Below are 24,950 nucleotides of genomic sequence, written 5' to 3' on the forward strand. Positions count from 1 at the left end.
ACACAGCCCCTGTGGTTTCAACATCAGGCTGTTCTCAGTCTGATTCCCCAATGCTCAATTATCTTTAAAGTGAAGAGTTTAACCCACTAATTAGCATACTGTTCAAACAACTTTAACCAGCAGCTGCAGCACCAATACACTGTGCATTAAGATTAGCAGTGTATTCTGAATAACTTTAGCCATTTTCAGACATGTCCTGCGGAGGATCTCCGAAGATTTGGATCTGGACTTTCTCCACAGCTTCCTTTCACACATGAACAACGCAGCAGGAGATTCTCTGCTCAGACGCGTTTAGAACATAAACAAATTCAGTCAGGTGAGGGGTCGTGCAGCAGACCGAGGCAGGACGTAACAAATTCCATTTCAGAGTTCATGTCGACAATGGTGTCGGCTCTTATCACCACAAACTCTCTTGACATCTTGGTCGGTGTCTTCTTTGTGTATGGCTCTGCTATTTCACCCTCAGATATTTGTTTTCTTTTTGGTATTTCCATTTCTGCGTCTGTCGCTGGCTAGAAGTGTCATCAACCCTCCCCCCCGCTCACTCGTGGTGAATCCAACAGGGATCTCTTGCTGTGTTCTCACATCGTCTCATCCGTACTTTCTGCAGATTTTATCCGAGGGGGCCAGACGGAGAGAGAGTCCGCAGAAACTCTGGAGGCTCGCACTCGGACATTTGCGTTCAGACATCTCCGGAGTTCAGTGCATGTCTGAAAGCAGCTCATGTGTCATATTCTGACTGCTTTGTTTGCAAATGTCACATTGCTAGAATTTGTTCAACAGTTTTTATCATGGGAGGAATTTGAATTCAGGTTAAGTGTTCTGGACTCATCATTGTCATCTATTTTTTAAGATTAATGGCCAACTGTTTTTGCCAAAAACTGCACAGGGTTATGAGGCCTTAAGATCAATTTCTGTGTACCCCTAAATGTTAATATGACAACAGCTTGTGAGAGAAAATGAGAAATTCTTGCAGTCTGAGCAGGCTTTAAACCTGGGGGAGCTGACACAGAGAGAAGCTCTTGTGTTGTAAAAGTGACGGAAAGAATCTGTGGTAGTGCGAAAATATGAACACTAATACTGTATGTGTATTAAAAAATACAGACGGAGGGATGAAGAACAGAGTAAAACTGTGGTTAGCCATGTTTGCAGATAGGAGGTTTCCTCGGCTTACCTCCCCTTTCTCAGCTCCAACCCACCTCACGACTCCCCGCTGTGTGAGGTAGAGCCCCGCAACACACATTCTCTCACTCTCACAAACCGACACAACACTGTTACACACAGATCTGTAGTACTGCACAACAAAGAACCCATTTTCTTGGAGCACCTACAAGCTGGGATTTACAGATCCTGTTTCTCAGTGTGACAGTATGAGATAAATACCTCTCTCTACATTTGTGCCTGATTCTGGGTTTTTTCTTTACATTTCTCATGTTTATTTTACACTTATATAAATAATTTTAACCAAATTATGAGATGTTTTTTTGGGGGGGGGGACAACTAGAGGTCAAGGTTTACCCATTGTATTTGTTTCCAATTACGTCTCCGCTCACATACACACCAGCAGGCTTTAGTGTGTTCAGTGGGAAACTAATGTCTCACGCTGTTAAGTATTCAGAAACAGCAGGAACACAGAGTGAGGCCGCAGTGGGCCAAATAACTCAGAAAAGATGTCCTCCAACAAGGACACCCTTCATGTGAACATGACTGTGTTACAGATATCGTCGAACTGGAAGCCAGGTCTCAGACATGGACTGTCTCTATTCCCCTCCCACTTGGATGAAGCAGTTGGCTTCCCCTGTCCAAAGTGGAAGTGTCCTCAAAGAAACAACACCATTCCTGTTTTTCCTTCTTGGTCAGGACAGCTGCTTATTTCAAGTTGTTTATGTTTGAATTTTAAAAACAAAAGCCTGAATGCACATTTATTTACATGTGAAAATCCATCAAAAAAAAAGAAAGGGACAGGACTTGTGTAAATCACTATTCAAAACAACAGGGTCGTCCTGCTTCAGTCTCTGAACCCCCGGCCGGCACGCTGTGTATTTCCCAGCTTACTGCAGCTTCCCTTTGTATCATAAGGGAAGTGACAGCAGCTTGAGGGAACAAAGCAATAAGTTAACATTTACATAAATTCACATGGTAATGTATTCAGCATTGGGCAATGACTTTCCACATAAGAGAGGGACATGTTTTTGAAAAAAAATAAAGATTGTGTTTTGAGAAGAGCAAAGCAGAGAGAATTTGCAAAGGCGTGCACAGACACAAGTGTAATGAACAAATATTAGCCATGATATTTGGGATTCAAAATGAAGATAAACTAGTCCAATCTCATGAGCCCAATTGTGTATCAACACACACAGACACACACACACACAGTGCCCTGAATTCATTACTGAAGTCTCATACAGGCATTCAACACTAAGACAAAGGGCTTCCTCAACTGACAAATGCCCCAAGAGTTCATCTAAAATTTCAGTTTTATCAACAATTGCCACCAAAGATGATATTGAAACCTGAGAAAAGGTTGAATAGAAGCACAGTAATTTGGTTTATCTTGGTTTTATGTAGCACACACGGATGCTTGAGTTGTGCCCCCCTCTGTTTTCAGCCCAACCATTAAGCATGATGACAGCTGAAGCCACAGTATTGTGCTTCTCTGTAATTAAATGGAGATGTGGGGTCAGAACTCCAAAGAGGTTCACTGACACGAGATCAAAATTAATTGATTCTCCTCATACACAATTCTTTTTCGAAACAATTCAATTTATAACTATTATTAAAAGAGAAAAGTTATGTATCTTGTAAGCACCATAATGTGATGAGAACTCATGTGCACTGCCCATTGTGCCTGGCCTTCTCTGATTCTTTAGCAGAGATAATCACTGTGCTGGCTAATTGAGGGTACAGAGCGCACACACACACACACACACACACACACACACACACACACACACACACACACATTGCTTGAAAATGGAGGTTACATTACCTTTCCAAAACTCCCTTTCCCAATGGCACGCAATATCTGGAAGTGATCAAAGTTCACTGTGAAGAAAAAGAGGGAGAAGAGAAAGAACCTGTCAGTATGACTCCTATTACAGGAGAAGGAACACATGTAGTGAAATCCTAAAATATTAGCACAGTGACATCTTTGCTGTTGTTTTAGCTCTTTAGTCCAATACATCAAATTTAAACCCAAACTAAAATTACCACCCTGCGGTTCTGTGCCTCTGCCAGCGAGGGCAGATTCAGTCTACAAACATTTTATGTCAGACTCATTTGACTCTAATCAGTTAATCTGTGAGTGTGAACACTTGTGCCAAATATGAAAGGAGTCTCTTGAGGAGTTCTTAAGATAACAAGGTAAAAAGGGATTTGTGAGGTCTGAGTGACCTTGACCTTAAACCACCAAATTTGAATCACTTTATCCTTAAGTCAAAGTGAATGTTTGTGCCAGAGGTAATGAAATTCTGTATGAATGTACCTGAAATATCACATTCACAAGTGCATGAGTTGACCGTGACAATGACTTTTGACGTTCGACCACTAAAAACGAATCAGTTCTTGAGACAAAGTGAATGTTTTTGCCAAATTCGACCACCAACATCTATTGAGTTAATCCTTGAGTCACACCGAGCCTTTGTACTAATTTTTAAGAAATTCCCTTAAGGCATTTTTGAGATATTATGTTAACAAGAAAGGGACAGACGGACAACCTGACAAATAATACCTCCAGCCACTGGCTGTTGCCTGCGTGAAGGCATAACGATGACTGTGAGGTTTAAGTAATGTACATTTACATGTGAAGTGTTTACATCTGCATCAGATGAGCAGTGGATGTGCTGCTGCCTTTAGTTTAGAGCCTCCTAATTAAATTGGACAGAAAGTCGTTAAGGAAGTTAACAGAAAGTCACCACATATAATGGTTGGTTGAAAATCCTTTGAAATCGATAAATGGCTGAAGTCTCTAACCCACATGCAACAGAGCAGCAGACAGTTCCCTGCTGATGCTCTACCAGGCATTCCTGCTTTGCTTTTGATTTTGGTCTGATCTTTAGCAAAGCACGCTCAGCTGGATTGAGGTCAGGTGACTAAGTTGCCGTGTCAAGAACATTCTGTTTGGCCTCAAAAGGAAGCCTTGCTTGTCTTGTCTGTTGGTATAAAATCACTGCTCTCCTGCATCGTCCTAAACAACAAGACTGAGAATCCACTGCCATGATCAGTGGAGCTTTGTGTAGTCACAAACTGACATTAGCATGCTCACAGTAACAAAGCTAATCTAAATGTATAATGCTTGCCATGTTCATCATATTAGTTTAGCATAATAGCATGCAAATATTAGCTTATAATTATTAAACACAAAGCACACCCAAGGCTGGTGGGAATGTCATTAATTTCGGGTTTCTTTTAGACATAAACAAAATTTGGACCTGATGGTGGCACTAAAGGAAAAGTCATATAATATAGCAAAATATATTTTTCATTAAAATGACAACTAGCTGATCTGAACACTGTTTGTATGGACAATCTGAAGGATGAAAAGTCACAGACGCAGTTACAACAAAAGAAAAAAATCAAATACAAAGGCTCTGCTGAACTGAAACTGCTGTATTTTAAAGACTTTCTATATGTGTCTTATCAGATCATCGCAATTAAATAACAAAGCATTAAACATTCATAAACTGATAAAAAGAAATAAATAGCCTGAGCTATATCACACTGAATTGGACATTTTAAAGAACGCCACTGAAGTTCTTATCAAGATCAGCTATTGCGTGCATAAATTTGTGGAAATGAACAAGAGGAAAACAGGCCCTTAATCTCTAAATGAAAATGCTTAATTTGGAGTTCCAGGGTGATCAGGCAAAGGCAGACGAGTCCTACTTCAGAAAAACACCAGGCTCACAGCACTGCAATCATTCATCTTGTTTTATGTTGCTTAATCAATATGTGTAATGGCACAGTAGATGTTTTGGCTCATTGCCTTCCTCAGTAGATGTGTGTACGGCTGATTGATTGGTTTGGAGTTTGAAGCAAATCCTAAGGGAGGGAGGGCCGTAGACTGGGAGGAGTAAGGAACAGTTTGAAAGACTGTAAAAGGGAAGTAATCTCAGGGGAGAAAAAAGAAACACTGTATTTAATGTAAAGCAATGGAAAAGCCCTGCAATAAATACTTTTTTGATTATGTAATGTTGTGTTTTTGTCGATAAATCGTCAGAGAGGTGTTGATTCATTGGATTGTGATGCATTTTGTACGGCTGAGACTGACTCACGATCGGGTCGAGCACAGAACCTCGCTACCATACCCAGACTGATACTGCACAGACACTGGCTCCAAATGCGCAAGATGGCAGTGTTCATATCTGGGATAGTTTGGCTTCAATTCTGGAATGTGGGAGGAAGAAGAGACATCTTATGTCCATCTTATATCAGATTCAGGATCAAGTATGTGTACACATACCAGGAATATGACTGTGGTGTTCATTGTGCTCAATGTACTTACACAAATAGTCATACAGTAGAGAATAGAAGAGGAAAAAAGTGCAAGGGTGCAGAGTACAAAGATGCTTGAACAGATAGGGATTATTTATGTATCTATACATCAGGATACAAAAATACATACATATATATATGTTTACTGTATATATACAGTCTATGGTGTAAACACTCAAGGTTAGCTTGTGTTATACATTTGAAATTATGATATGTTGGGCTCAGAAGTAAAACTAGGAAAATGTGACAACTCTGTTCACTGACTGTCTTCCCTTTCCTTTGAAGAACTACCAGGCTAATTAGCTGCTGGCTCATAGTATGAAACTGACATAAAGCAATCACCCAGATCACGTAGGAAAGACTTGCCACTATGCTGGGCTTTCAACAACAAAAAGATATAGCCCGTTTCTTACTCCTTTGAACATCAAAATAAGACAGCGTGGTGTTCCTTCTTTGACGAAACCATTTTCGGCCAAGTGTAAATCGTGCAGATGCAGAGAGCTTATTAACCAGAAAACATCCAAAGTTTTGTTCTTGTTGTTATTGTTTTACCAACCCACAGAAGAAGCTGCAATTAGCTAGAGCTGAGTAAACTCACCAAAAGACAGTTGGCGTTGTATTCGGTGGAATCAACTTTCACTTGTTAGAGCTTGTTGAGACACTTCTGAGGGCTTGAGATTTAATTAAAACGCAGTGGTAGTTATAAATGAAAGACTTGTATTGAAAAGTTGTTTTGCAAGTGCATTGATACTGATTGGAGTCAGGAAAAGTCAGTTGCCTTTTCAATATGCACAGCACGTACTGTAATGCCGGCATGTGGGCTGATGAGCTGATGGGCTACCCCTGACCGTTCTCCTCGTCGTCTGTCTTACTGATTGAGACTTGCCTCTGGTCGGTGTGTACATGTGTATGTGCGTGTATGTGTGTGCAGTGCCTCAGGCAGATGTGAGCACAGCAGGCATGTAGCTAACTCATGTGGCTCCTCCTTAAAAGTCACTCACTTCTGAAGCTCACATCTGATCTGCTCAGCCCCCTGTCCGTGCAGACATAGAGTGATCATGAGAGAAGAAAGCACATGCTGGGCTCCTCCAGGCAGACCCACTGCCAGCTGACCTATGCAACTCAGTGCGGAATCAAGAGGTAAACCCCATCAATGCTAGTTAGTTCCAGACAAAAGACACAAGGTGTGGTGTGCATGCGTTGTCTGGGAGATAGACTAATCCAGTGTGGATTCTCCTCGCTTATTCCTTTGTACATGGCTAATCCTTTCATATGGGGTGGCTCTGGCTTCGCTCTGGTGCTGACACACAGACTCTGTACCATAAACATAGCTTTCAATGTGGTATTTAAAAGGATAAGGGCACATGTATTTAAAAAAAGAAAAGCAAATGTATATACAACATGGTGGGTTCATAAGCTCATGGTTCTGGTTCTTCGCCAGATGAAAATACATGGATTTATATAGGTTATGTTGAGCAATCAACATGTCTGAAACTCAGGCAGAGATGTCCATTTCAGCTCACTCACAGATATGACAGCAGTATAATATGTAAAACTGATTGGGTTCAATGGATGTTGCTTAAATCAGTGTTTCCAAAATAATTAGAGAATCAGTAGCTACACGTGGGGAGTGGACTTATGCACAAGAGCATGAGGTTCACTCTCATGCGCAACAGAGACCAAGTGACGGATAAGAGAGCAGTCTCCCTGCCTGCTAAGATTTGCATGCCCCTCAGGGAACATGAAAACCTACAGCAGAAACATTGACAAGGTCTGGCTGTCTACAAGGAACAGTAAAAACTTTATGGGTGTTTTGAAGGCCCAAACAACAAGGGATGTCTCCAAGTGCTGCCAAAGTAGAGAGGGAGGGAGAGCAACAGAGACAGAGAGGGCGAGCGACCAAGACAGCTGGAGCGATGCAATGAAGCAATGAAGCAAAACAAAAAATTTGAAACAATTATGTTATCATGAGTGTGTAAAAAACATCATGAAACTGTATTGGAACAATTAGACTATGGTGGGCTGAAATAAATGGGAGACACTGCTTAACTATCTTAGGGTCCAACCCTGTTTAAGCTTTTGTCACATTATAGCAAAGTGTATAACTTTACTGTCTTGATAAGGATTTATAATGTTAATTGCATATTAAACCATGCAATATTATGAATAAATTTGTAAGAGGGAAGAGTGTAAATGTTATTTTGAAATCTGTGGTTTCATGCCAGTATGAGCTGGTGATATTTGCTGGTGGCAAGACCAGCAGTGGGTGTGCAAAGTCGTCAGTAACACGACTGAAAAGGTGGCGCTAATAAAAAATAATTACCTATGTGAGTTATTGCTTTCCCAGCCAAATCCGTTAATGATGTCACAAATCTGATAACAGTTTTATAGAACTACTGTAAAATGTGTTTACCACTGAGATCCATCAGCCTCCAAACACACTCATACTTAATGCAACTGCACACTACTAGGAAAAACATACACTACATCATCTAAAAAATAAGGACATACGTACTTTGTTGTGTCTCACTTCATTAAGTGTCTTGTGTAACAACCGAATTCATTGAAATATCAAGCCGAATTGAAATTTGTTATTGAGTTTGTCTAATAAAGGAAGCCGAAGTGCCTCATATTATCCAGCAAGCCGCCATAGAAAATGAAATCAGTCTCAACAAGTTCTGCCACATTAATCACTGGTTTACTTTTGTTATCATTTCAGGTCTTTTATAATATTCCCAATGGAATAATACAGATATTTGTCAAATATAACATAGCTTTCCATGTGGTATCTAATTAAGGAAAAAAAAAGGTAAACCTTAGAAAATATTATTTTTTATTATAAGGGGTAAGTCAGGGTTAACAATGTCATCCTTAGAGTGCTGCCATAGAATATATATAAAGATGGACAACATGACAGATCCCCAAAAGTGAAGCCAAATCTCTTCGTCCCCTGGTGGCTGGTTGAAGTATAGGTCAGAAACCTCCACATAATCCATGTTAGTGGATGGGGCATGGGCCAAACTAAAAAGTCAAAGAACACGTCAAATATATGAGTTATCTGATACAATAAAAAGAGGTTGATTGAGACCTGAGACTGACTCGCGACTGGTCTAGCGCTTGTATCGGCAGGACATCAATACTGCAGCTCCACAACAATGTTACTGTATACTGCACAGACTCTAGCTACAAATTACTGTATGTCAAAGTTGCATGATGGTGGAACTTATATCTGAGCTTCAGGAGGAAGTGGAGATGTATCGTCCCTCCTTATTGAAAGTCTAGGGTTCAGGGATCACTGACTGATTTGATGAGTTTGAAATGTATGTGAATCATGCGTTATGGACTTCACGGTCTCCAGATCTCAACCCAGTTAAACACCTAATGGAGATTTAAGAACTGTTGGACCGCTCTTAATGGTGTTCATCCTCAGTAGTGCTCAGGGACTTGTGGGTTCAACGAAAGGTAGCACTGAAGCTGTTATGGCTGCTAATGGTGGCCCAACACCTTACTAAAGCCGCCTTCAGACACGGCCTTGAGGAACTCCTGAGAATTGGGTCCAGACATTCTAATGAAGTTTCCTTTCACACATGAACAATGCAGCTGGAGATTCTCTGCTCAGACATGTTCACAACGACAACAAATCCTCTGGTTGGATTCAGGTGAGGGGTGGTGCAGCAGGCAGAGGCAGGATGTAACTATCAGCTCTTCTTCTTTGTTTACAGCTCATCGACATCCGATTGTCCCTTATCACCATAAACTCTCTTGACATCATCTTCTATGTCTTCTACGTTTATGGCACAGCTTTTTCAATTTTGTTTTATTTTGTACGTTTGCATCTGTCGCATGTTAGAAGCAGACTCTCACCCCGACATTTGCATTAACACATTCACCTTCAGTGCATGTCTGAAAGCATCTCATGAAACTGTATGGTCCTTGACAGATAACTTCACTCACATAATATATTTTAAAATTATTATTCCTATTTTATGACTTGAGCCCGAACACAAACATTTTTAACTGGCATTTTAATTAAGACTCTTAAAATGATTTATCCCAGTACAGACTGACTTTCTCTGCTTCAAAATCTTTCTCGATGATGACCTGACTTTAATATGAGGACAACTGTCAAACAGCACTGAGACACGCCATATCTGTCAGACGGTATAAATCTAAGCCTAAATGTTGATATATTAACAAAGGAAGCCCCGTAAATGTTATATTATTCTCTATCAAATATTGTGAAAATTATTCTACGTGACATATAGTACAATTAACCATCCACCTCAACTTCTCTTTTTTAAAACCATCGATCGATTTCCCCTGTATCAGAGCTCTTCCTCGAAGTATGAGTCATCTGGTAATGGGAAAAGCAAAACAAAAGCACCCCACCCACCCACCCACCATGCACCCTCCTCCCTCCCTTTAACTGGCCTGCTGAAAGGAGCTGCTCTTCAGATTCAGGCGTGAAAAGAGGTTTGGGTCTTGTTCCAAGCTAAGGGGATAATTAGTGCAGACACTGCATTTCCTGTAACCATCACTTCAGCATCAGAGAGACCCTGTCTGGCTAACACATGCTGCGAGGAGGAATAACGAGGGAGGCCGTGCACTGGTCTTACATGTCATCCAAGCTTTCCGCTGACTTTAATCACAACATAGACCATCACGGAACTGACTCACCAGTGAGGCAGCAAGTGAAGTAGTGAAGTAAGTGAAGTAGTTCTCGCAGCCCGGTCGATATATGGGTTCAAGCAGCAGCACAAATGTTTACAACGTTTATTGTTCAACACTGACCTTGCCAGGCCTTATCTGAAGCTTACATTTTTCTCTTTAACTTCTGACTGCATTGTAAAAATCCAACCAGACGTCAGGTTTTCAATGAATGTTTTTCTAAAGCTGTCAACGGGTGTTCTTAGATATGCAGTTTTTCCTTTCCCAGCTTCCAGTTGCTGCTTTCTGCATCGCTGCTGCAGCAGATGTTGAGCCAAATCATTGAAGGACAGAGGGCATCCTTTGGTTTAACTACAGATGAGCTCGGCAATACAAACTTCAATAAACTTGAGGCTTTTCTGATAAATCAATGGAACGCTGCTGTCAGTATTTTTAATTTGTGTTGTTTCATGGTCAAGTGGTGCTTCAGAGAAACTAACAAGTTGATGGTGAATGAGGCTGGATAGAAAAACTGTGTCTGTACTGACTGTGTTGGCTCCATCCACTGCTCTCAGATTACAGTTGATGCTGCACAAAAGACTACAGGTAAAACCCTGCGGACGACTGCAGCACGAAGTGTGAGTGAATTCGATCCAGCCAAAGAACAGTGCGAGAACGACAACATCTTTTCCTCTCTAAGGGCTGAAAGCTGCTGACACTGCAGGATGATCTGATGAGTAGGCTCCACAGGGGTCCTCAGTGGGTGATTGGCTCCTGTGGAGGAGCTGATACAGGCATAAAGCCCATGTCAAGGGGCACGGAGAGTAGTTGTCGAAAGGGTCTGAAAGTGTGTGTATGTGTGTGTTCTTGTACTCATAAGCTCTAATTGACCCAAAAGCCCCTTCTACAGCCTATTCAAAGCGGGAGTGTAGAGCCTTTATTCCGCCTAACTGCTCTGTATTAAAGGTTTGAGCCATAAACTGTTTATAAAGATGGGCCACATGACAGTTCCCCAGAAGTGAAAGTATTTCAATTGCCCCCTGCTGGCTGGCTTATAAGTAGGTTTGTTGATGCTATAAAAACAGCAGACAGCAGAGACTGATTCGGGATTGGTCGAGGACCTCAGACACTGAATGATGTGGGAAATGTGTATAAAAGGAGCACACAATACTACCTTCATAATTTGCTCTTAAAATCTCAGTGAAATACTGCACCGTTACTTCAGAAATCTTGTTGGTCAAAAGTGAACCTCACCACCACAAATTTTAAGATCGCCACAAAATATGACTATAAGTGCACATTTGCTATTTGAAAAAACATGAGCACTGAACAGGAAAATGACAGGTGTCCGTCCGACACTAACAAAGACAGTTGCATTGCGCTGGGGGGGGGGGGATTTCTTCTGCTTTGAGCTGCTCTGCACCAGGTGTAAGATGCAGTGGTAGCATTGGGAGTTTCCATACAATCTGATCAAAAGCTCCGCTTATTTCTATGACAGCAATGAACAAAATCGAATCGACTATAATACAGTGGATGGTAGGAGAGAGAAAAGAGGAGGCCAGACAAGGTGAAACACTTTCAAGAACATGAAAAATACATTATGCAACAGGATCATTAAACTTACTAATTCTACCCTGGGAAACACTGAATTTCAGTTATGGGTCTGGAAAGAAAAACCTTCAAAGTGTTTCTCTGTAGCTGGATTAAGGACCGGGTTGGTACTAATTCTTCAAACATGAAGAGAAATGGGAGTACAGCATGTCAGAGCCAATATTAGTAAAGTAGAAAAGATTGTCTGGAACCCCAAACATGTTGACAAACACAAAAGAGCCAATACATGTGTAAAATTCAATATCAATTTAGTTTGTGGTACTAAATTTCTATAGTCGCATCTTGGTATTAATTATGAATCCTGAGATAATGTAATTTTCATGAGACGTTCTTTATTAATCACCATCACAGTCGCTGCTTGCGGCACAACGAGGGTTGTGTGAGGGGAGGAGTGGTGGCAATTTATCAAGAACGCAGATGCTTATCAATTATGAGTTCAACTCACATACAAGTATTTGCACTTTGGATCGCTGAGGCAGGATTCACTGTAAAAAGACGTTCAGTTCTTCAAGGTCTATGTTGTTAATGCAAGGTCACAGATTTGAGAAAAGTTGTCTGTCCTCAGTATTTTATGATGTTGGAAAGTGTGATGAAGCACACCAAAGTTGCAAAATGGTCAAGTACACAAACAAAAACAACACCATGTTTAACCAATAAAAATGGCAGCTTGTTTTGAGTATCAGCTGTAGTATAATATTTGGGGGCAGCACGGTGGTGCAGTGGTGAGCACTGCTCCATCACAGCAAGATTGGCCAGGGTCTTATGTGCGGAATTTGCATATTTACCCTGTGTCTGCGTGGCTTTTCTCCTGCTTCATCCCACAGTCCAAAGACATTCAGATTAGGGTTAGGTTAATTGAAGACTCTAAGGCTACATCCATACAACTACATTTTCGTAGTATGGCATTTTCAAACTAAAACGATCTCTGTCTATATGAGCATTTTAGCTCAGTATCAGTTTTAATCCCTGTCCATACCAGCGCCCGGACCACTGTGCGAGAGGCGCTTGACTGCTGCGCCACAGCTCTGCATGTCGTGGTTGTCTGCTGTTCAAACGGACAGCGTCTCTGCTGCGGTTCTGTGAGGTTTCTGGAAAAACTCCTGAAATTCCCAGGATAAAAGTCGGGAAACGCTGGAGTGCTTTTACTTTGAAACAGGTACAGTAAGTGTTGAAAATATTTATAATTGTGACATATTCGACAGAAAAACTGTGGTGAAAGATCATTTTCACTGTCTATTTTGCCGTGAATCTTGCTGTACGTGGAAAAGAAAATTGGCAAGACCTCAAAACCGCAGCTGAACCACACAGCTCACACAGGCATTGTAGACACTATAACCTGACAACATGGGTGGCAAATTGAAAAGCAAGTTGTTCCACGCAGGCAGTGTAGCCCGGGCGTAACACATCTGAAAACGCATATCACATGACCACTCACGCACACTGAACATGCGTGTGCCGCTGTTAACAGGAAGTATCTGGTTGTTAGTTGCAGATTGCTCAAATAATATCTCATCTTCGACACGTCAGCAGTTATATCATTGTAAGATGCACAACAGCTGTTAGCAAAAACAACAACAGCTTTAGCAATGCTTGAAATTGATTATCCATGTTGTGTTCTAACCTAGTAGCCAAGACTAATGCCAATTGTTTTCTTCTGGAAGGGGGTCATGTGATAAGGGCCTGATGAATCAGCAAAAAGCTACATTGTAACCGAAAAGACCCAATAAGCAAATGTCTCCATTTCAGCCCCTCCAGATTAAAATGCAACACCAGAGTTTTCAAACTACCACGGGGCCAGCAAATTTCTCAATTTTAGTGGCTCTAAAACTCTGTAGTAGTGTGGATGCCAGGCGTATCCACAGCAGGGTTGATGCATATTCAAATGAGAACGTAGTAATTGAGTAATGTGGATGGAGCCTACATTGTCCATAGGTGTGAATGTAAGAGTGAATGGTTGTTTGTCTCTGCATGTCAGCCCTGCGATATGCTGGTGACTCAAAGGTGTACCCTTCCTCCCGCCCAATGTCATCTGGGATTGGCTCCAGCTCCCCCTACGACCCTCAAAAGGAAAAGCAATACATCTATCATGGATGGATAGATGGATGGATAATATTCAGTCATTCAGTGTGAAACAGAGAGTTCAGTGTTTTTAATAAATGATTAATTGGAGACAAATGAATGAATGGTGATGCAGTTTCCTCCTCTGTGTTGACAAAACCACAAATCCCTCCAGTTTTCCTTTGAGAACACATTACAGTGATGCACTAGAGAAAATAACTGAACTTTGGTTGGCTTTAATATAAAACCATGGAGAGAGCAGATTAAAGGGGACATAGCATGCCCATTTTACCACAAGTTGATATGGTTCCTTGGGGTCTTAATGAAATGTCTGTAACATACTTTGGTCAAAATACCACAAGGATCATATAAAACAGCACCCTTTTTACCCTGTATAAAACAGCCCTCCACAGAGCGACCTGTTTTGAGTGCCTGTTCCTTTAAATGCTAATGAGCCAGCTCCCCCCTCCCCCCTCTCCCCCCATGATTTTAAACGATATAAATTACATATTTTATCTGATATAAATTATCAAATATGCATCCCATACTTTGTATTCCCATTCTGTTGTCCTGGAGTTTTAATTTTCCCAATCACATAATTAAATGTCCCCCTCTGCCCATCCACTACAAGCACACAAGCAGACAGACAGAGAGAGAAAGAGAGGGGTGGTGGGGGGGCTATGAAGACCATCATTTACCCCCGAACCCCGACATTCAACGGGTACAACAACAAGCGGAGAAAGCAGAATTGCAGCGCAGCGCCGTTCTCCAGCACGCAGCCGCCTGGCTGTTCACACGGGACGAGCATTTCTCCGCGCTGGTCAGCCCCATAGACTGTATATATAAGGTCAGCCCGCGATTCTGCTTTCTCCGCTTGTTGTTGTACCCGTTGAATGTCGGGGTTCGGGGGTTACAGTAGCGCTGAACACTGCGGAAGTCTTCCACACTACTGGCTGTGTGGCGCTGACACAAATTCCAGCTCACGCACGGGAGAGCGAGCGGTCGCGCCCGAGCAGCTGCTGCAGCCTCCCAGTCCCAACGATCCAGACAAATGCCACATGTGAGTGAATCGCGGGCTGACCAGCGGAGAAATGCTCGTCCCGTGTGAACAGCCCGGCTGCGCGCTTGGGAACGGCGCTGCGCTGCCTCGCAGCCTCGCTGCCTCCGGTGTAAACCCGGCGTAGCGAGTGTGGGGGACGGGGAGGGGGGGCCATGTAGGGAGACTTCCAGTTCCTTGTTACGACACAAAACCCAGGAAGCGCAATCGAGTCGCTCAAGCATGACGTTTCTGACTTAGAGGAACTATAACAAAACGCGCGAGTGTTTTTTCCCCAGAGTTTTTGGGTTGGTAGACATGCCAGATACCCACATTAACGTGTAGAAGCACTAACAAAGTGGAATTTGCATGCTATGTCCCCTTTAAGTATTGATGCATTCCTCAGCACATCAAAACACCACCCACAACATCTCATTCTCCAGTATGTAGCCTCAAGTTTCACCTTGGGTTCACCAAAGAGGCTTTATCTGACTGGAAGAGAATCAGCGCATGATCAATAACCTGGACAAATGATACTGTTCTGCTGTCACCTCAAATGGATACATCAAGCGGAGCTACAGATGCCACCAAGGACTGAGAAAGAGGCCAAGGACTAGCCCAAATTGGGGGGTGGGGGGGTGGGTGAGTGTGGGTAAGGGGGTGCAGCCTAATAGGTTTGATGTCAGCAGAGCTTGAGCACATTGATCTACGGCAATACCACTTAATACGATGGAGTCATGGTTCACCAGGCTCATTCCATTCACATCTCAAAGTGTTGCTGTGTGTGCTGACAGGGCAGGTTTGGATAGGCCAAGACAATGAAGTCCTGTCACATGTTCTGCTGCTATAAAATACATCATTTCTGATATATAATGATCCCAGATGTCAATGTAAGCTTAGCCTAGCATTTTTTATTATTGGCAAACACTGAATATTTTATGCATTAAAACTACTGTTAATGGTCACTTACACTGAGTGCAATAAACAGAACATAATTCATGTCAACCATTCAGAAATCAACGTGTTAACATTGTATTATACTAAAATTGGAACGCAAAGGCCCAAGTCCCCTCATGAAGACACATTTAAAATCACTAGATCTAGATTTTTATTCGGTTTCACAACAAATTACAACGGGCGTAAATAACACTACCATAAATATGCCTATTTTCAACAAGACTCATGAATTAAGCTTTGGGAAATCATTAAAAAATGTCAAAAGTCAGTAACATCTCACAATGTTGAAGAAGTGCTAAAAAGAAATCCTGGATCCCCCCTTTGTCTGAATATGTGCCAAAGGTTAATTCCACCAAGTGTCAATAAAATAGGTTCAGTAGTTTTATTTCGACTAACAAACAGATAAACAATGATGAAACCTCATTAACCTCATTCGTGGAGCTTATTGCTTCTTGTAGAGTGAGAGTGATATGGGTTATTTTATTATTAACGCCAAACACAATCAAAGATTTTTGATAGAATCCCTTAAAATGTAGTAATTAAATTATGACCAAAGCAGGGATGTCACAAGAACCGATACTTCAGTGTCAACACGATCATAAAATTCCTAAATTCAAATATTTGTATAAAAGAGCGTGTGTTGAAGTAAATTGGGATTTATTGTTTTGTTTTTTGCCTTGGTATCAAATAATCAAAATGGTATCGGTATCGACTACAACATGTTTGGTATTGTAGACAAAAGTATGTACTTATCAGTACATTTCCTCATTGGATTTTTCCATCCAACTGGCTGGAGCCAATCTCAGCTGACATCGGGCAAGAGGTCTGGTTACTGGACAGTGTGCCAGTCTATCACAAGAGATACACTATATACGAGAGATACACTTCAAATTTACACTTTCATTTAGAGCTGCATGTCTTTCATTTCATTTCAGTCATTTCTCATAATTGTTGGAAGAAACCAGAGTACCTGGAGGGAGCCCACTGAAAGAGTCTCAATGTGATCTGGATTGGTGTAAAAAATAATATATATTATGGTTATGATTAGGTCTTCATGCCATTTCTGGACTGTATTTTCTTGTTACTTATCAGCAGACCTGTACATATCTGCCAGAAGCTTGTACTGGCCTGCAGATTTACTGGCAAGCCTCTAGTCCACACATGATTTCCAGTAGTCCCCCCCCCTCAGGAAACTTTGCTCTTGGCATAATTGTTCACAAAAGCTGATTGTGCACTTCTGTCAGTTGCTGAATAGCAGAGAGCCGAATTCAGTGTGTGGTGAAGAAACTCTGATGATCCACAGGGCAGAGAAAGACAGATATTTTCCTCATTAAGTTTAGAACTAGTCAAAGCCAAGACATAATTTCAATAAGCAATAGTAGCTGCTCTGTTTCAACTGAATGTAATGTATTTGTATAGTTAAATGAGCCATACTGTATTATGTCCATATTCAGGTTCATCATTTTAATTTTGGGATATAACTTGAAAATGTTTACATGTTCTAATGTTCAGAAAAACACCTCACTTTCCTCTTACTGTCCATTTCTGCAGTTCCTCTTTTCAGTCTCTGTCTGAAACGCTTGGTTTCTTCAAGGACCCCCTCCTGATAAGTCCCGTCTGCTCTGATTGGCCAGCTGGCCCACTCTGCTGTGATAGATCAACTAATCCAATCCAGCACGTGTAAGCAATGTCTGTTGTTTGTGTGTTTCGGGGGGAGATGAACTCCCAATCTTTTAACAGACATTGGTCTTTTTAACTTCAAATATTTTTTAGATACAAAAAAAACTATATAACACACTAGAGGAAAGAAAAATTTAAAAAGCATCATATGTCTTCTTTAACCAACCAATGAATTAGTTGGTTAATCAATTAGTCCATTGAATCAGAAATAATTGGCATTCGATTATTGAGGAAATACTTGTCAGAGTTATTGTTACTGATCAATACTGATCGATACTGATCAATGACTGACGACAACTCTTCCATTACACACAGATTTTGGCTGTTGCTGTGTTTAGCAAACAACTTCCTCCAACACTTTAACACTATCATCGTGTATCCATGTCAAAAAGTGTGAGGAAGCATGAAAGTGTCACCACGTTCACGGTCGTGCTTCATGTATTAATTAAAGTCAACTGGTCGATTTCAGTGCTGCCATAACAGAGCTTTTGTACATCCCGTACAGTCTACCAGATGGAAACACAGTTTGAACAAAGCCCTGCATAACTGGCACCAAATCAATCATTATTTCGATAATGGCAAACTGACGACCTGAATCCGAGGGTAATAATTAATAAATATCAAAGTGAGGCTCAATCCTTTTTAAATGTTTACAGAAAGTGAACTCTGAAATGTTAATGCGGAGTACATTTAGAATACAACCCAGCCATCAAATCACACTAAGTGAATGCACCCTGTGTGGACAAGCCCATTGGACCGAGATCAAAAAACCTCCTAGCATCGATCCCTTCCTGTTCTGCCTTTTGAGAATACGCCTCTGCTTCTAATCCAATCCCATCCAGTCTGCCTCTGTATTATGTTATCAGCCTGCGCACAAGCTACTGCTCAGATTTGCTGACAAGTTTCCATTTGCATACACAGTGCACATAACCACTACGCCGCATCCTTGGCAGCTTTATAGCATCGGCAGCAGGCACCACCAGATATGATGGGGGGCTCTGTGCTTTGCTGAAGTTCTCATGGCGGCACTCTAGTATCTCGGCACAGACGCTGGCTGAGGGATCAGAGTCGGAGAGCATGTGACACTTCACTGTGCAACTAGGATCATAGTAAGAACTGCTCTAAAAAAAACTGTTTGCTTTACAGCAGCATCTTCTCCCACATGATTACTGAATATTTCATTGCAGTAGTAAGCCATATTTCATGGTCTGTAGTAGTCGAGCGGCGGCTGGAGCACATCAGAGCCTTAAATATTGAACATCCAATCAAATGCATCGACAGGCAGATGCAGGAAGACTCAAGCTTCTTTCAGACATGCACTGGACTCCACAGATCCTCCATAAGTCGATGCAGCAGGGGATCCACCGCGAGTGAGTGGGGGGGTTGATGACGCTTCTAACGCAAAAATGAAAAAAAAGAGAAAACAATTATCTCACGGTAAAAAACCGGAGTCATACATGTAGAAGACACCGACGAAAGATGTCAAGAGAGTTTGTGGTGATAAGAGCTGACGACGGTGTCGGAATGCTGTAAACAAAATCACATGATCTACGCAGTAGCGTTAATACGTCACTTCCTGTCTCACCCAGCTGCTCCACCTCTCGCCTGAATAACATGGAGGATTTGTTGCTGTTGTGAACGAGTTTGTGCACAGAACCTCCGGCTGTGTTGTGCATGTGTGAAAGGCAAACTCTGGGTAAACTCCGAAGCCAATTCTCCGGATTTTACCCGGAGGTCATGTTTGAAAACAGCTTTACTGTACAATTCAACTCACTGTAAATCCAACATATTCTGATTGATAGACTCCATCTCTGGAGCTCCCTCGCAAACTGTGGAGCTGGTTATGAAAGCAATCTTGATCTTGACCTTGCACTGGTTGTCTTTGATCCATATTGACGGGACTCTCATTACAGCATAGGGGGAGAGGACTCACATGTTCTTTGATGAGCACAGGGAAGGCTGCATGTGCCTCGGATGACGATAAAGCGGAGTATGGTGACTTGACTCATCATCATTAGCAGTCTCTGCTTCATTCCAAGTAGTTTCGATTTTAAGACCACACTGCTATACGTGTTTTTAGTGCAAATAAATGTATTTACAGACGGCAAAGAAATAGGTGTCGGGTGAAAAAGTCACCACTATAGTAGCAAATTACCCGTTACCTATACATATATATGACCAAGTCCAAAGTGCTGCCTGTGAAAGGCATCATTAAGCATTCCGCCTCCGGCTGCTTACCTTAAGTTTATTTTATCACTAGTGACAAAAAGCCAATGCTTGTTGTCATGAGTCTCAAAGGGGCATTGCAGGAAAGTGCAGTGCACTGAAGGCCACGACTGATGAATCTGTTTACTTAAATCACTATCATCATTGAACAGCCATCATCATCATTTTCTCCTCGTACACTAGAGCACTAATACAGCCTAATTGCGGGGTCTCTAAACAGAGCGCTTTAATGAATATTCATGAGCGCTACAGAGCTCATTGTCTTTGCAGGCGTGACAGTTTCAGCTATGGATCTCAACTGATAATTGGACAAGGATGGGGAGATACGCTCAGAGGGTGTGCGGGTGCAACACTGCGTTCAATTCCAGTGGTGATTGGACGGCCCCTGCGGGCAGACCGTCATGTGGTTATTCCGTCTTTGAGTCTCCTTGCGTGTGCATTAATTACCCTGAGAGTGTTATTTTGATCTTCATCTGCTGGACGACTTTAATGATGACACTAAAGAGTCATTCTGCAGGAAAATGAAAGCAGCCATTAAGGCTTGATCTGGATGCTGTTTTTTTCCCAGGCTGTTTGTACGCCTTACTAATGTGATGAATCTCGGTAGAAAAACAACTAGTGGTGCATGTGATTCATACGCAGTACTATATCTCGAAGGTAAGTCTTCAAATTAGAATGAACTTGAACTGGTGCTGCCTTGGAGACCAACAGAGGGCGTAGATCAGGGATGTGCAGCCCAACCAGCAAACCTAGTTTGGGCTTCACTGCTGATCATTAGAAAATACTGATTTTCTACCTGTGCAGTTCAGTCATGCCTCTTGTTATCCACCCCCAGCCTTAGATACAGGCCAGTTATCTGGTTTTTCAATCAGGTTTGCTTACTGTGATCAATATCTCGTTTCTTAATCTTTCCCTCTTTTGATTTTTCTGTCTGAGTTTTTCTCAGCCTTTTGTGATCAAGGGCTCTGCTCAAGAACCTGTGAACAATTGATATTTTCAGACACCAGGAGATTTTTCACATTTACCTGTGACAATATATAAAAACATATAATTTGCTTTTCTTACTCTGCTCTGTACTGTCGGGGCTGGCATCTGGGTAGAGTATGCAGAAGGCAGGACATGACAAACATTTCGCTACGGAAATCACAAGTTTATGTTTACAGGACATCAACACTGGCGTCAGCACTTATCACCTAAAGCTCTTGAATCTCATGGTCTTTCCCACACGACGTCTTCAGCTGTGTCTTCTATGTCATAAAAGCTCCCAATTGTTCATGGTGAATTCTCTGGATGTAAGTATGCCCTATTCTCACATGGGCTCACTAGGACATTCTCCAGGGTTTTTACAAGGGGGATGGGGCAGGACAAAATTCGGAGAATGTCGGGAGCAACTGACTCAAACATCTGTGTTCTCACAGAAAGCCCCTTTGGATAATTTGAGGAGAATATCCAGAGTTTAGTGCATGTTTGAAGCAGCTTAACTTTTTGTCCACCTCCATCGATACCCCTGATGATTTTCCTTTCTCATGCTTTGTTGTAAAATGTGTGTATTTCATTCATGCAAAGTTTAAATTCTGACTATTATTTAAAAACTGACTATACAGTTAGAAAGCCTATATGCTGCTCTGGGATCGGAAGTGAAACATCACATTTTGAATTGGTATAAGAGCATGGAGAAAAACTTTGATTTTATTATTATTATGAAATGCCATTTCACATTAAATGCATTGCAACATTCAATGCATGAATGTTGGCTAATTTTAGGTTTAGGTGATCCACATTAAATACTAGACAAACTTAAACATTTGCACAGTGGGAATGCAGTGGCAATATCATATTAAATCAGTTCTATTCTAAATTTCTAACAGCAAATGTAATGTACAGTGTGTGTAACTAGTGTTTTGTGGCTGTGTGAAATATCTCCACAGATGTCAAGTAAATCCTAACAAACAGGGAGCCACGTCAGAGAGAATGAAAGAGGACCGCTGAAATTGGACCGCTACACACAGAGGAATCACTACGGTAGGCTGTATCATACATCTAAAGGCTGTCAAGACGAAGAGCCCGCAAGATGAGAACACTTCAGAGGATAATTCTGCACTGCAGCATGGGGACTCTCTCACATGCACAGCACTGTCACAAAGAAACATCATCTGGACTGTGTGAAAACTTCTGAGGTTACCATGGCAATAATGTGTCCCTTTGTGTGTGTGTGTGTGTGTGTGTGTGTGTGTGTGTGTGTGTGTGTGTGTGTGTGTGTGTGTGTGTGTGTGTGTGTGTGTGTGTGTGAAGTTACAGTGCCGCCACATCATTCCCTATTCCCTACATTGGCATAATTCATTCACCATGATTCACAACTCCTGGCCCAGCATCGGCACATTGTGTATTCATCACAATTTGGCTCATTATTTAAACACAGGAGAGACATTGTGGACTGGACTTTTGGTGAACTACTGTTATATGGACTCAGACACTATATAGATTGTCTGGAATGCAGGTCAGTGTTCGTGAAGGCTGCTCCTTCGGCAGAGTGTTAAGTTTCTCTGGAAAAAATGCAATGGATTTATTGAACAGCCCTGCTGTTTCTTTAAAGGTCATTGTTCCCAACCAGCATTATGAGTCCAGGTCAGCGTCTGCATAATCATTACAGCATAAGTAGCAGCAAGAGCTTCATCCCCATGACCACTGCTGCTGCTGCTACAGCATTTTGGGGGTATATTTAAAAAAAGACTATATAATAAATGTGTAACAGATTTGGAGTAAAGTCTGATGCTGAGACTACTCTGAACGGAGAAAAAAAGTCTAGTTGAATTCATGAACACACCCATAAATGTTTCTTTTTGCTTGGTTGGTTTCCTTTTAAATAAATAAATAACTGACAAGAATACTGTTAAAAAACTAAATCGATAAGCAGTATCAGTAAGAGTAGTCATTACAAACCAAACGCTCATACTGTCCAAGTAATAATAGAAGATGTTTGGGACGAGCACATTAATAATAAAGCTTTGGGGTTATTCAAATTAAATGCTCCCAAACAAAGATAAAAGCTTTGGTCTAGAAGTAGTGGGTCAAAGAGGCATTGTGTATAAATAGATGTAAATAGAACTAAAAATGTGTTTCCTAGTTTAATACCTGATGATACTCAGTCGGATCAGAATATCATCAGTTATACACGTGCACACTCAAATTCAATAAAACCTTTTTTTTGTTGGGGACGGGATATGATGGGGAATCCTCCGCTGCTGAAAGAAATCCGAGAGAAATTAGCTGATCATAGAAAATGAATTGACACTATTGATTGTTTCAGTCGATTTGAAAAGCAAAAATGTGAAACATTCGCTAAAACCCATCTTGTCAATGAGTGTATGTCCTTCTTTTCTCTGCCCATATCATATCAAACTCTTTTCTCATTCATCATAAACTATTCTGTAATTCCATTTGGTAAAAATGTGAGGAAAAAATGAATATATATCCACGTTCTCTGTCTTTGCCTGCGCAAGATAATCTACACTGTTCTCCACTTATTGAGTCAGACATGCTAACCCTAGCTTTATTCTGAGGCTTTATGAAAAACACTTACACTGCGGCAGAAATGCAAATTTGGCATCACCTCCGAGAGCGAGCTTCCACCATATTGTTATCACTAAACACAAGCATTGACTCATGCGTAACCAACCATGGACACAGCCGCTGAGTGGGTCCAAACTTCCTGCTGCCTATACACTGCATCTGAAACAAGTTCTTCTAAAGTTAAATATTATTTCAATACTCAACTCTAAATGCTACCACCATCCCTGTGCATATTCAGTAGGACCTGGTTTCATAAAGCACTGGGCTGTGACACACTGCAGTGAAAAAAAGTGGACCACGCTCCAGGGTTAAAATGCCATACTAACCTCTCAACTGTTCACAGAGGGATACATTATGGATCTATTTAGAGCCTGGTGGGAGGTGGTGGGAGGGAATGTGGTAGATAGGAGGAGGAACAAGTCACAGGCTCTATAGAAAAGCATTGAAATAGTATACTGTAAATACACAGACCCTTAAGTCCTGAAAGGTTATATTTTTGTCGTGAGAACAACTTGCCTTTCAGGACTTACAGGGTTCAGTGAAACAGAGTTCTATACTGTCCAGTGCATTGTGAGCAAAAACCAAACAAAAGAAGGTTCTGAGGTGACTCAGGTACTGAGAAGAAAAAAATAGCACTCTTTATTTTCAGCCGCACAAAGGTGAAAAGTACACTGAGGGCTGAATAATGCATCTTCACTTCCAACACCGTCGGTCTACACAAAACACCGGAGTGCAGTGTGTGCTTCAAGATGTGGATAGTCCAAAAGATATAGTCACAATAACCTCTCCAATTCTAATCTGAGGTCATTCTCGGGAAACATTTACTGGGTAACCACATATGCAGTCTGCACCAACCAGGAGAGGGAACGGTTATATCAGAGGTGGAGAACCTCCTGCCTCCGAGCAGTATATGGCCGCTGCATGGAGACAATGGTCCAACCTGCAAGACAGTACATGCTGAAGAAACACTGAAGTACACTGCAGGAAATCTCAATATTTCCCTCTTGCCTATGATGAAACAGATACAAACAACAACCAACTCGCTATGTTTTATGTAGGATCACTGTCGAGTTTGATATGAGTTAGAGTTCTGTCTCCCCTGCATCTATCCAAGGTGAGGATTGATTGTTCAAGTTGTTCTGGCTAAAACAAGCTATGAGTAGCATCAACATCATCTGACATCAGACTCCTCTCGAAGAAGAAGCAGTTCCAGCCATCTCATCAGAGAAGTGTGATTAATGCGTTCAATAATTTAGTATGACCCTCGAAGGATGTTATAAAAGTTGAAATGGCCCTTGATAGAAAAAAAGTTCCCCACCCCTGATATCATCGGTACCTCACTGCACCCAAATACATTGGGCTTAAAAGCATGCAGAGCCCCACTAGTGTCATATGTAAGAGCCATGTGTAAACCTGTCGGATTCGTAAACCGAATTCATCAAATCAAACGACTTCCTTCTGCAGGTTTAGGAGTGAAAAATATAACATTGCAACATGAAAGCTGTGAAACATCCAATACAAATAAAATACAGCATTAAAACTGCTTTCAAATCTAGATACAGTGAAGTGGACTGGGTTGGAATATGAAGTTGCCGTCCAAATACTCCATTCCTTGTTGTTTACAAATATGTGCACACGGATTTGTATGCAAGGTTTACAAATCTGTGGGCAC

The 24,950-nt window shown here is 41.5% G+C and overlaps 1 protein-coding gene across 1 annotated transcript in view; it reads right to left on the reverse strand.

Moving 5' to 3' along the window:
• The window catches only part of LOC118119074 (serine/threonine-protein kinase 32C), an 88,632-nt gene that overhangs the window by 52,480 nt on the left and 11,202 nt on the right, over window positions 1–24,950 (reverse strand). Inside the window, exon 2 of the mRNA XM_035172756.2 lies at window positions 2,990–3,045. Within this exon, the coding sequence (XP_035028647.1) occupies window positions 2,990–3,045 (56 nt within the window). The remainder of the gene's footprint in view (window positions 1–2,989; window positions 3,046–24,950) is intronic.

The sequence above is a fragment of the Hippoglossus stenolepis genome, chromosome 12 (genome assembly GCF_022539355.2).
Source record: "Hippoglossus stenolepis isolate QCI-W04-F060 chromosome 12, HSTE1.2, whole genome shotgun sequence".
Classification (NCBI taxonomy): domain Eukaryota; kingdom Metazoa; phylum Chordata; class Actinopteri; order Pleuronectiformes; family Pleuronectidae; genus Hippoglossus; species Hippoglossus stenolepis.